This window comes from Ostrinia furnacalis, unplaced genomic scaffold (genome assembly GCF_004193835.3).
Source record: "Ostrinia furnacalis isolate ACB-3 unplaced genomic scaffold, ASM419383v2 OfSCF0890, whole genome shotgun sequence".
In the NCBI taxonomy this organism is placed as follows: Eukaryota; Metazoa; Arthropoda; class Insecta; order Lepidoptera; family Crambidae; genus Ostrinia; species Ostrinia furnacalis.
The window spans coordinates 181385-195162 of NW_021131129.1; the positions used below are offsets into that span (position 1 = coordinate 181385).

At 37.6% G+C, this 13778-nt stretch overlaps 1 protein-coding gene across 2 annotated transcripts; it reads right to left on the bottom strand.

Moving 5' to 3' along the window:
- Positions 1-1215: 1215 nt before the first annotated feature.
- LOC114350421 (beta-1,3-galactosyltransferase 1) lies at positions 1216-12939 on the bottom strand. Of its 2 annotated transcripts, none has more exons than XM_028301225.1 (7): positions 12856-12939; positions 6650-6735; positions 5552-5726; positions 4864-5053; positions 3848-4067; positions 2501-2623; positions 1216-2069 (listed from the first exon to the last, which is right to left on the bottom strand). In XM_028301225.1, exons 2-7 carry the CDS (start codon positions 6687-6689, stop codon positions 1756-1758), a joined length of 1062 nt encoding a protein of 353 aa, XP_028157026.1. In that variant the 5' UTR covers positions 6690-6735; positions 12856-12939; the 3' UTR covers positions 1216-1755. The 2 variants fall into 2 exon arrangements, with proteins under 2 accessions (XP_028157026.1, XP_028157025.1); XM_028301224.1 differs by lacking the exon at positions 12856-12939 and adding an exon at positions 11702-11783.
- Positions 12940-13778: the final 839 nt, after the last annotated feature.

Below are 13778 nucleotides of genomic sequence, written 5' to 3' on the forward strand. Positions count from 1 at the left end.
ACTAAGGTCGCTGACATAGCCCGACGGATTAGCAAGCTGAAGTGGCAATGTGCAGGGCACATAGTACGCAGAAAGTAGACTGACGGTCCATGTCCAGTAAAATTAATGTTTGAAAGGGAGTTGAGATGTCGTTCTTTGTTGACCAAGTACCTATGACAAATGCTAAAATTGATTTAGAACAAGTTAAATTAACCGTAAATAGTAAAGATTTAAAATATTTGCAGTGGAACAAAAAGTGATGGTGAGAGACATGAGAAAATCATTGGTCTTTGCCAATCATGTACTTTGGGCTTTATGGCAGGTTGTGGCAAGTTTAAACGCTTTGTTTAAAATCTCAATTAAAACTTTTATCTGATTCCGATATTACGATATTGGGTCGCTCAATATCGGAATTGAAATATCGGATCTCGCAGTCCGAGATTCCGATATTACGAGATTCCGAGATTCCGATATTCATGCCCTAATTTCAACCGATTTCAACAGTTTTAATTAAAAAACTCGAGACCCGAGAAAACTCGAGACTTTGGCCTCGAGAATTCCCGAAACTCGAGAAAAAAAATAAGTCGAGAAATCAGAAACCCTATGCGCACATTACGCCGATTCGATTTGGCCGATTCTTCATACAAATTAAAATCGGACCCAACTATCGGCCAACTAAAAATCGGTGGTCTGCGCCTAGTCTTAATCTAGAAAGAAATTATTAATACGCTCTACCTTTCATTTTAATTAATAAGAGTTATTATAATGTTGTAATTATCAAATAATGGAATGATCAGCCTACATCAAACATGTTATTATGGTCTCTTTGTGCATATTAATGAATGTAATTAAACAAGCCAAGGACATTCGTGTTAATTTTACATTAGGCCTAACTGAAACATCCTAGTTTACCAAAACATGCGACTGGTAAACCCATAACTACAAAACGCCAATCATTGGGTATTGAACAAAGATAATATGACAAGTTAAATCGATTTAATAGGTTAACCAACTTTACCAACATGATGCAATAAAGATCTATGACTATGACTACTCCCTCGAGGATTCGAGTCCTTTAATAGTGAAAATATCTTACTAGGTAGGTAGGTACTTAATATTATTATTGCGAAAGTTTGGATGTTTGTTAATCTTTCACGCATAAACTACTGAACGGATTTTGATGAAACTTTACAGTATTATTGTTTATAACTCATATCTTAGGATATAATTTATGACGATCTGTGACAAACGAAATTTCACGCGGGTGAAGCCGCGGGCAAAAGCTAGTAAGACTATAAAATCCAAAACAATAATGTCAAAATATCAGATAAAGGATGTGTGCCGATAAAATCTTAACTTTGCGAGTGCCTTGACGGAGCACTTCTATACTCTGTAGTTTTAGTTACATTATGCCACTCAAAACTACTAGACTACAATCTTCTATCAGTTACCTTAGAAATGTTGGTCAAATGCAAAATTCAATAATAATTACTCTGTAATCTGTATCTTATTTCTTGTATACTAATACTTATGCTAGGTAGGTCTCCTTTTAAGTATTCTACCTACTAGTGCTACGGGACCCCGTTCTTCCACAACAAACACTTATTAAAAAGATACATCAACAATATTGATTTCTGGTTTCTATTTGCTTAACCTAACATAATACACGTTCCTGACGCATAATGGCCTTCGTTTACAAACCTAAAACAAACGTGCCTGAAAGCACATATTACATTACCCTTAGATCCTATGATAATCTCACCTATAACACACAAATTAATATAAAAACATATAACTTGAGAGGAACCTAAAGAGGTTACATACATCGTCGCCATTTTTGAACTGCTTGATCAAAGGTAAAATGCTAGACCATGCGGATATGACCTCGTCAGGACTTAAACTATGGGCTGTGGCCAGCGACCAGTAGGAACAGGCAGACCTGATCCAGGGTTTGTAGGGACTCAGCCTTCGGTCGTGCGAGAGGGTCAAATGCAGGCTCCTCTTTGCCACGATGTGTGTAAGGTAAACGTCTTCTAAATTGATGAGAGGTACTTTGTACGCCGCTTTGAGTATTCTTTCGATGTATTCCCCTGAAAATATAAATAAAATGGTTACAATTGCAAACTTTATTCAGCCCTAGGCTATTCTTTAAAGTAATCCTCAATCTATGCTAAAACGGGACTAATTCCACTTCTCATTCTCTCCCAACCACTGCAATCCTGTATAATATAACCAGGATCTACAACGTGGCCTGCAATGAAACCCAACCAGGGAAGGTTGAATAGTCCCAGGGACTGGGTTACTGTCTTGGAACCCGCAACGAAATTAATCAGAAGATTAAGGGACTAAGAACTAAGAAAATAACTATTTTTTTTAATTATCACTGTTTCCTTCCCATTTTAGTTTTTACCCATTCTAAACAAATTTCGTCACTATCTCTCTATGCCAAAAGATATTAGGTAGGTAGGTAATGAATGAATAAGTGCCAAAATCGAATGTTCATCATGAGTAAAGATCTTACCATTGATAATGTACCCCGTCCCAGAGAGGTACTCCGGGATGACCTCGTCAGGGTACAGCCAGCGAGGCAGGTACCACTTGGTATACTCGTCCCGGTGCACCAGGCTGTTGTTGATCTTGTACCCTGGAATAAGTTCACAAAAATGAAATTTCATCAGTTTTTTTCAGAATTCAGCAAAATTATGGGAAAAAAGTGTTGAAATTCAGTTACAACATACTTTTTAAACCTCTACGAAACACTACTAGTATGTACTAGAAATATGAAACTTTTACTACAAACGTCCTAGTTACTATAACCACAGCTATAACTACTAACTACCCACTCGATTACTATATTTCTCACCGATTTATTTCTTCTGTTACACGCGTATAAATACAAATTCATGTGTTTTAATTAACCGACTTCAACAAAAGGAGGAGGTTCTCAATTCGGTTGGTTTGTTTTTAGGGTTCCGTAGCCAAAATGGCAAAAACGGAACCCTTATAGTTTCGTCATGTCCGTCTGTCCGTCTGTCCGTCTGTCCGTCTGTCCGTCTGTCCGTCTGTCCGTCTGTCCGTCTGTCACAGCCGATTTACTCGGAAACTATAAGTACTACAGTGATGAAATTTGATGGGAATATGTGTTGTATGAACCGCTACAAAATTATGACACTAAATAGTAAAAAAAAGAATTGGGGGTGGGGCCCCCCATACATGTAACTGAGGGATGAAAATTTTTTTTCGATGTACATACCCGTGTGGGGTATCAATGGAAAGGTCTTTTAAAATGATATAAAGTTTTCTAAAAAACATTTTTCTTAAAGTGAACGGTTTTTGAGATATCAGCTCTCAAAGTCGTAAAAAGTATGTCCCCCCCCCTCTATTTTTATAACTACGGGGTATAAAATTCTAAAAAAAATAGAGGTGATGCATGCTAATTAACTCTTTCAACGATTTTTGGTTTGATCAAAGTATCTCTTATAGTTTTTGAGATAGGTTGATTTAACTGTAATTTTGGTTATATTTGCTGCTACGGAACCCTTTGTGCGCGAGCCCGACTCGTTTTAAATAGGTACTTTTTTGTCTTTATGTGATGTCCACCACTGTAATAAATGTTTCATTCGTTGATTGGTTATATCAAACAATATTTTATTAGGTAATTATTTTTACACAAATATTTTTTAATAATTTTTTTGTGCCTGGCTCTAATCGGAGTTCAGACTTAATATTGTGCTATGTTGTTGAGTTAATTGTATTGTTATTGTTTGTTCTCTGTAGCTGTGCCTTAAATAAATAAATAAAATAAAATAAAACAAGGCTGGATATTTTAATAATTTCAGTCTGCTCTAAAAACAGCCCTAAGTCTCACCTATAAGCTGACTATTCACATGCTCCTTCACCACCTTCCCCAGCATCCAGGGGTTGACGAACACGTCATCATCAGTCTTGAACAGCGCCTGCGCCTGCGGACAGCGCCGCGAAGACCACTCCAGCATCAAAGCCGTCTTAAGGGTCAGATTCTGGTAGTTGTCCGCGAAGTCGTAGACCAGCATGTCGCCGTACTGCTTCGCCTCGATATAGATGTCTACCTGGAGATAACTGGTGTGAATTTAATTTGATGGGTCTACCTGAAGACAAATTTTCTATTTAATTAGATAGGTGGGTCTTTGTACACACGGCCACACTGTTAACTATCCGTTTCTGCTCTCGCTCTCATCAAATAGTGATTCTTTGCGATAGAACGAGACGGAACTAGGGTTGCCAGGTCCAAAATCACAAAAGCCGGACTTTGTGTTTCATTTGGCCGGACATTTTACCCTAAAAGCCGGACATATGACGGGGGGGGGGTGCAATTAGTGTCAGCTCATGAGTGAGTACTATCATCATCGGTTGTTAACCAACATCCTGATGCGGGCGCTTCATATGATTCTGTGGCTCGACTTTAGCCTGGCGCGGCAACCAAATAAAAAGCCTAACAAAAGCCGGACAGGCCGGACAAGGCAATATTTGGCCGGACAAGACCCTAAAAAGCCAAACATGTCCGGCTAAAGCCGGACGCCTGGCAACCCTAGACGGAACAGGGGAAGGCGATATTGGCGAATGTACTATCGGCAACAGTGTTAACTGCCCATTGCCAGTCATGTCATCTCGTTCTAATCGCAAAGAATCGCCATATGATTAGAGCGAGAGCAAAAACGGAAATTAACAGTGTGGCCGTGTGTACAAGATATTTTTTTTCAGATGTTTTATTTCGTAGATTCTCGTGATTCCGACGTTGACTTTACGTCATTATACCAAAAAAAACCCGTCCCAATATGTTACATTCCTTTTCAACTATGTTAACGGAGATTGTGTGAACAACTGAAGAATTTCTTCGACTCTTACCAGCTTTTCATCCACATCTGGCCCATCCAGGCCCATCACGAAAAATGTCGGTACATGTCTCGCCCAGGTCTGCCGGATTGCCTGCCTGCTGTCCAGGTTGGAGGGAGCACTGGAGACCAGCACCAGTAGGGGAACCTCTTCGGTTCCCTCACAGGAGTGGTGGGAAGACGAAGGTTCTATCAGCAACTGGCTGGAAAACATAAGGTTGAAACAAATATCTTTTTGAATGCAAATAAAAAACAATCTTCGGCCATGATATCAGTGTATTTACAGCGTGATGCTAACTCTAATTGATTGAAAAGCTGCCAAGCTTCTATAATCTTCTATAATCTATATAATCTTCTATAAATACAAATAATGTTTCAGGTATTTTTATCTTCTTTATTTCATCACATTTTACACCTCTAAGTATAGCGACCAGGTCTTGAAGCTTATATTGAATGAATCCTGGGACTGCTTCCATCTCTAGTTCCCACCACTGCAGATCCTGTTTACCCCGGATCTACAGTTTGGCCTTCAATGAAACTCAACCAGTGAAGGTTGAGTAGTCACAGGAAATAGTTGTCTTAGAACCATCATTGGTTGTCCCGAAGTGGGGATAGATCAAGCTTTATTGCGACGTGTTTAAATGCCCTGCAAAGTCCCTATCTAATAAAGAATTTGAATTTAATTCAGCATCAAGACTTACATATTGTCCAAGTACCGCTTCAAGTTCCTATCTCTCCTGTAATGCCGGAGGTCTTGGCCCTGAGGGTATGGCGGCAGCAGCGCGCTGGTGACCCTTGAGATCCACCATGCTTGGGACAGGACGCACGCAGCGGTCACCACCACCAGCAGCAGAATCAGCTGTTGGTAGCGACGACCTGCAATATTGAGGAATTTTTGGCCAAAACAAGATGTTGTCTCCAGTCGAGAACTGGTCGAAACTAGGCTGTTATTTTTTATGCATAACAAGGCAGGTATTTGACCGCAATCGCACCTGGTGTTAGAGATGCAGTCTAAGATGGTACATATCTGCCCTGTAAGTGCCTAATCACTCTCGCCTTGAAAAGGCCCGGATTATCGGCTAAATGGGCAACAGCACTACTTCTGTAGATATAGCCACGGTTTAAATGGGCATAGTTATTGATCTCTGTGGGCCCCTTTTACTAGTACTTTTATGCAGATAGATTGTAAATATAAGGAATTGTATTAATATGTAGTTTAGGTGAAGTATTTTGCTACGTTTAAAAATGTTTGCGTGGGTTTTTGGCTACATACTCGTATTATAGGTACGTACGAGTACCTACCTAATTCATTACACTCACTATTTTTAAATCGTGTAACTATTATACTTGTAGATAGACAGCCTAGCTCATCAACACGTACCTATTTGTAACAAAAGCACAAAAAATATACCATGGTATTTTGCTATCTTCCTGCTAGCAATCTTTCCTGAACTTTCCTGATCATCACTTACCATCAGGTGAGATACAGGCCAAGAGCTTCCTCGTATAAAAAACTTTCCTGAACACTACTCGTACCTATACCTAATCCGGGCCTTTTCAAGGTGAGAGTGAATAGGCACTTACAGGGCAGATAGCCAGATATGTACCATCCTAGACTGAATCTCACTTAACATCAAGTGCGATTGCGGTTAAATACCTGCCTCGTTCTGCATAACGAATAATAAAACATAGATCTATCTAATTAAACCAAGCAAGGTTAAGTCTTACATTTTTTTAGCACACAACATAAGCACGCGTTTGTTATGTTTTGTAAATAAACAAAAGTCCAATGTCCTCACCGAGACGCGACCACAGGACCCGCAGGCGGCTCGTGGCCATGCTCGCAGCATGTCGCGACTGCCGCCGGTCGAGTGTCACTTGTTATCTAAAACAAACTAATGTGTCAGTAGAGGTAGTGCTACACTGCACATGCGAAGCGATTAGAACTAATTCAAACCCTAATAAGTTCTAATAATAAGTTACACACGCGTGTTGAACACAAGTAAAAACGTCAATCTTAAACTCAGCCTAGGCGCAGACCACCGTATTTTTGTCGGCCGGTAGTTGAGTCGGGCTGTTAATCAGTATGGAGATGTATGAAAGTGCGCACATTACACCGATTTGGTATGGGACGATTCTTCATACAAATTAAAATCGGGCCCAACTATCGGCCAACTAATAGTCGGTGGACTGCGCCTAGGCTAAACGTTACTTAACGCCTTTCCAAAACAGGTAAAAAATAATAGAGGTACTCGTGAACTAAATTATGTGTCCCACATGTCAAAGTCAAAGTCAAAGTCAAAATTTCTTTATTTGTTTGGACTAATAAATAGTTCTTACAAATCGTCATTTTGCTCTTAAGGAGCCTCTACATGTCTCATAATCTTTTTACCCTACCAGCGCTTCGAGACCAACATTTGGCAAGTGCTGAGAAGAAGCGCCGCAACAAACTCAGTCACCACTGTCTGCCGGTTAATATAAATAAATAGAAATAGTAGTAGTAGGTACATTCGATTCAGGAGCAGTTCACTGAATTTACCATGCATTCTTGTATGGTGTATCTTATAAGAATGGGTATACAAGATTGCGTGGTATATTAAACAAGGTAGTGACGTGCTAATATCTAGACTTACATATTAAGATACTAGTAGAAATGACTCGCATACATAAATTTGAATAACACATGAGAATTAAACCCGGAACCTCTTAATCGAGGAATTTCTCACTCTTTTACCACAAAACACTTTTTATTGCACCTAGGTGTAAAATAAAGTAGCGCTATCATCGCTTGCAGTGGCAGCGGTGCGCCATAGCGTCACCAAAGAGCCGCTAAAATGTAGCGCTACAATAACCGTTAACAAATTAGTGACTATGAAGTCTAATAACTATGACAATGCCGGCTTTGCTCTCATTCTAGAAAAACTATGTTCCTGGTAATTTACGTATTTAATGTTTTTTGCAAGATGCAAGTGAATTCCTAATTAGTTTCAGATTTGTTATTGTTTCCTACTAATATTATAAATGCGAAAGTTTGGATGTTTGGAAGTCTGGATGTTTGTCACGCAAAAACTACAGAACGGATTTTGTTGAAACTTTACAGTATTATTGTTTACTAGCGGCCGCCCGCGACTTCGTACGCGTGGATCCCGTTTTACCCCCTTCATCTATCTTACGCGGTTTAGATTTTTTCATACTAATGTTTTTTCCCGCTAACTCCCGTGTCCGTGGGAATTTTGCAATATCCTGTTGTAACTAAGCTTCAAGTTTACTAAGGTACCTGCATGCCAAATTTCAAGCGTCTAACTTAAGCGGTTTATATTTTTGCCTGCCCAGGAGTTTGAAGAATAATTGTACCAAGTTTCGTTAAAATCCGTCGAGTAGTTTTTGTTTCTATAAGGAACATACAGACAGACAGACAGACAAAAATTTTACTGATTGCATTTTTGGCATCAGTATCGATCACTAATCATCCCCTGATAGTTATTTTGAAAATATATTTCATGTACAGAATTGACCTCTCTACAGATTTATTATAAGTAGGTATAGATAACCCAGAATAACATAATTATAGGCCTTATAGGCTATAATTTATGACGATCTGTGACAAACTAAATTTCACGCGGGTGAAGCCGCGGGCAAAAGCTACATACTTAGTATAGAATATATGACTATGACTATGACTTGCTGCGGCCGCTCATTATTAGGTAGGTTTCTTTTTAAATATTAATATGTAGGTAGTTAAGTAAGTACTTACTTGAAACCACCAATAAGTTAATGTTGATTTTTGATTGATTGGTAGGGCCCAAAAGATAAGGAGACATGTAAAGTGCCCCATAAGGGCTACCTTTTCTTTTTTTATTATTTTCTATAATAATATTTTGACGTTCATAAGTGCCACTTGTGGTCTAAACTGAATAAATACTTTTGATTTTGATTTTTGATTTTGATTGATGTTTCTCAGTCACCTTTTACGACATCCAAGGGTAAGTAGAGTGGGAGTGAACTCTATCTATTCTACCAGAACCAACCGCAAAATTATGTATAATCTCTATAAATTATGTATATGTCGCAGTCGGATTGTATAATCCGCCGTTTTACATTACCACTAGGCATTTTACATTACAGCTCTGTTTTGTAATACGGCGGTTCAACGTTTAGGCGGATTGTCATTGCGATACGTTCTTCAATACGGCGGCCCACGTTTAGCCGCATCGTACTTCTATAGATTGTAGGGTGACCATACTTACAAAATAAAACAATGTTTAATGAAAATAAATTTTAATAAGACAGATTTTAAGAACCTTCGTTACTGTAAACTAAATAATATATTTGGCTTCAGTACTTTTTTTTTTACTTATTTATAAATCACAAGGGATAGCCATCTAAAAAAAAGTAACTCAAAACAATGAGATAGTTTGAGTAAAGATACCTACCTACTGGTGCACATGTATGGTTTTCTATAACATATGATTCTACAACATTAATAAAATTCGCAAATAAAAGGGAGTTTTTGGAAAAAATGTAAGTACCAAGACTACTAAGTTAAAAACGTTTAGCGCTTTTGAATATCTAGATTCTAGATGAATAAAGGAATAGCCTTGAAATTCTAGACAGGTCACCTTCACAACTACTTAGCGCATCTAAAAGAGTTTTGGCTGTTCTGAATCTTGTTCGTTGAATGTATGGCGTACTTTTGATAACTTTTACTTTTTCAGACATTTTGTAGGCTGAAAATTTATACATAGTTATAACTAGAGATGAAACGGATAGTTGTTTGGCCGGATACCGGATACCGGATATCCGGCCAGCTGCTAGGCCGGATAGCCGGATATCCGGCGGCCGGATAGTTGGCCCATTGTCTCGTTACATGTCTTGACGAGTTTAGCGCCGCACAGGTGCTTCGAACGCGATCAGTGGGTCTATTAGTAGACTAGACTAGTCACACTTTTCGAAAATCGAATCAGTCCGAATAGAATGTCAGATTTTGCCACTTGTCTAGGGGGCAGATCAATTCGGACGATTTCGGTTGCCATCGTGAGTGTGTGATTGAATAGCGAAATTTCAATTAGTTTAATTACTTGCTGCATAATCTGACTGAACTGCATCATTCATGACATCAGACCATCAGTGAAAAAAAGATCGGCTATTTTATTTGACAATATTTCGACTTTAACAGATTATTAATATGCATTCGTCATTAGAGTGAATAGCCCAGAAAAATAAATTAGTTTTTTTAAAGGCTTAATATAGCTTTTTGTAACTTTTTGAACTTTAAATAAAAGCCGTCATTATTATAAGCCATTTTATTGATGTTTACTTCAAAGATTAATGTCCTATTTCATTTTATTAATAGGAAAGAAGAACGGTCATCTGTGACCCAGGCCCGACAGAATCGAGACATACCTCAGTTTTTTTGTCATGTCTTAATTAGTTAAATTATATATTTTTTATATTCGAAATCTATGTATAACACCAAAATATTACCCTTTGTTTTCGTGCAGGCGTTATACAAAAACTAATACAAAATGCCTATTTATCACCAAAATTGGTAAATGTATGTACTTAAATGTCTATTACAGCTGCTATGGAATGTATCTAAGTGACCAGAAGATACAGCCGGATTATACAGGGTGGAAACGAGAAGTTACAAAATCCAAAAATACAATGTTACCAGCTTCCATAATCTGTAACCTATTATTGGTACCGTTTGAAAGAGCTCGTGAAGCACTTTCAGAATCAGTAACTTGTTTTTCAATATCTTGTATAGTTAAGAAATAATCGAGTGAGCCACTTATCGTTCCATATGTATAACCATCCTGTATAATCCAGCTGTATCTCCAGGTCACCTAGATACATTCCATAGCAGCTGTAATAGACATTTAGGTACATACATTTACCAATTTTGGTGATAAATAGGCATTTTGTATTAGTTTTTGTATAACGCCTGCACGAAAACAAAGGGTAATATTTTGGTGTTATACATAGATTTCGAATATAAAAAATATATAATTTAACTAATTAAGACATGACAAAAAAACTGAGGTATGTCTCGTTTCTGTCGGGTCTGGGTTTTTTTTGTATGGGGCGTGACCGTTCTTCTTGTCGTAGTTTTTTAATATCCGGTATCCGGCCGGATAGTGAGTTACTATCCGGTATCCGGCCGAATAGTAAATGTAGGCCGGATATCCGGCCTACCGGATAGTTACCGGATATCCGTTTCATCTCTAGTTATAACAATGACTTAGATATTGAAAACAGGATTTTTTTATAGGTAGACAGAATTATTATCTTTATTACACAGTAAGTATAATACCTACTGCCAATCAGAAGGAAAATGGCCGACTAACGCTTGGGAGCCATCTCTACCAGACTACCTGGTATTTAGGCAGAGTTAGGCATACCTAAATAAACTGAATACGACACAACTTACGATATCGTCGTACCTAAGGTACACAATAATTTTACCTATAGGTAATCTAATTCGAAATAAAATTACCTTTACGAAAAAAATTCTGCATGTTATTCACATTCAAAAATCATCTCTCTACCTTATTCCATCACGATAATTTTGCACGAGCTTAGAAAAGGAAAAAAATACCTAAAACCAGTTAGCCCTGCCCGATACCTGATGCACCACAAATGTGAACAAAACTTTTTTATCTGTCTACTTATAACAAAATTTACTCACAAGCAACAAATCTTTTGGAGTTGTCCATCATCAAAAAAAAATGTCGTTTTCTCTCTTTAAATGTAATCCTAGACTGCAACTCACTTAACTTCATGTGCGATTGCAGTTAAATACGTGCCTAGTTCTGCATAAAAAAGTAGGTACTAAATTTAAATTATCTTACCTTAGCGCCATTTTAACGCCAGCCAAATGTTTTGGCTCCGAAAGGTTAACCAAACAATGTTACTGTTTAAACTAACGTTCTAACACCCGACCTAACCGCACGACACCAACAAACTACTGCACAAAGCTGCACAAACTCGTCCCGCCAAATTACAAAGTCAATGTCAATATAGCTACCTACCTATGCAATTTTCGATACCTCTACGAATCTAAATATATATGTTACGGTCAAAGTGATAAATGTGAAAATTATGAATAATCGCCGGTTATTATGAATAATTACCGCATGATTTGGTAAATGTGATTAATATGAGGTCATTTATGTTTGTATAAAACTAAATAGGCGGCTTAGGGGTGGCCCAAGGGCCACCCCCGCCGCACCTTAACCTATTTTTCACTTTAAATCAAAACATTATGTTATAGGCATCATGGAAAAGTAATATTATGCAAGAAACGTTCCAAACTCATTATGTCAAATTATATTAATATATGATATCAAAACGTTCAAAAGTTTGGCTGTACACGAACACTTACACAAGATGTTGTTCTCTTTTATGAAATTTGTTAGTACTAAGGCTGAATTATTAAATAATCACTGTTAAATGTGATTAATTTATCACTTTTACCGCGACTGTCGGGAATTATTCATAATAACCGGTTATTATTAATAATTTTCAATTTATCACATTAACCGTAACATATATAAAAGGAGAAACTGACTGACATTCAACGCACAGCCTAAACGGCTAACGTAGGCACTTGAAATTTGGAAGGGACATAGCTTACGTACCGTAGAGGTGCACTAAGAAAGGAATTCCCGAAATTCCCACGGGAACGGGAATTAGCGGGAAAATCCTTTTAAGCATAATGTACCTACTTATTGTAATGCAAATCTTCTATATATATAAAAGAAAGTCGTGTTAGTTACTTCGCTTATAACTCAAGAACGGCTGAACCGATTTAGCTGAAAATTGTCAGGGAGGTAGTTTAGAGCCAGGAGAAGGACATAGGATACTTTTTATCCCGTTATTTATTGCCATTAAGGCGGAACAAAGTTCGCCGGGTCAGCTAGTAGAGAATAAAACCCCAGACCGGAACTGGCTTTAATTTATAAATTCAACGTTAAAATGCAGATTTACTTTATGTGTAACTTACGGATTTAGCTTTTAGATTCCTGGATTTCCTATGGAATAAAACCTGTATTCACCGCCTATTCTAACTTCTACCTGGATCAAAAGGTTTACTGGTTTGTAGCCTGTTCAATGTTCAAATAGGAATAAGGAAACTTTCGATTCAACAATAATCCTATTGACAGTAACTTACGTATATTGGACTAAGTATATTAGTTTTCCTGTTGATTCCTTTACATTTTATGATTACTTATACAGGGTGGCATTTTGTAATGCCACCTGGAGGGAAATTACTCTTAATACTGTAGATAGAAAATTTTACTTAAAGAAAACATTCCTTTACTTTTGAAAAGAAAGTGAACTGCATTCAAAGATTTTTTAAAAATTTTCGAAAATTCACCACCATACCTACCATACAATTTTCTGTAAACAATAAAAATAATTTAAGATTTCATGGTTTTCCTTTAATTTGATTTATCAAGTTTGTTAGAGAGATTTCATCCTTATCCTTCCCTACTCGTATATATACCTACCACTTAAACATTTATTTCCCTCTAAGCTAACTATCGACGATTCGTTAAGTAGGCCTGTGTAGGGCCTCTACCTACTTGAGTATTAGAATGCTGTCAAACAAATAACGTAATTCACTGGCAGTATGCAGGGGCTAAACTAAACTAGTAGAGATCGTCCCTGCGCACAAACCTGGACTTTAGTAAATGAATCACTGAGGACGGGTTGCACCATTTTACTTTAACTTTAACAAACGTAAAAAATCTGTCAAACTCCATACAAAAAGCACCGTTCATTGTTACCTCAGTAGGTAACTTGTGGTCACTATTAACATCAAGTCCAACTTTAGCGTCTTAAAAGATGCGATTTTACATTGATAACATACACTTATTGAGCATTATCATTCAGTGATCTTGTGAGTTATTAAACCATAATTTA

Excerpts from the sequence above, each read along its gene's own strand:
- LOC114350421 (XM_028301225.1), bottom strand. The coding sequence starts at position 6,689 with ATGGCCACGAGCCGCCTGCGGGTCCTGTGGTCGCGTCTCG. Across the intron at positions 5,727-6,649 it reads GGTCCTGTGGTCGCGTCTCG|GTCGTCGCTACCAACAGCTG; the intron begins GTGAGGACATTG and ends TCAATATTGCAG. Across the intron at positions 2,070-2,500 it reads GACGGGGTACATTATCAATG|GGGAATACATCGAAAGAATA; the intron begins GTAAGATCTTTA and ends TTATATTTTCAG.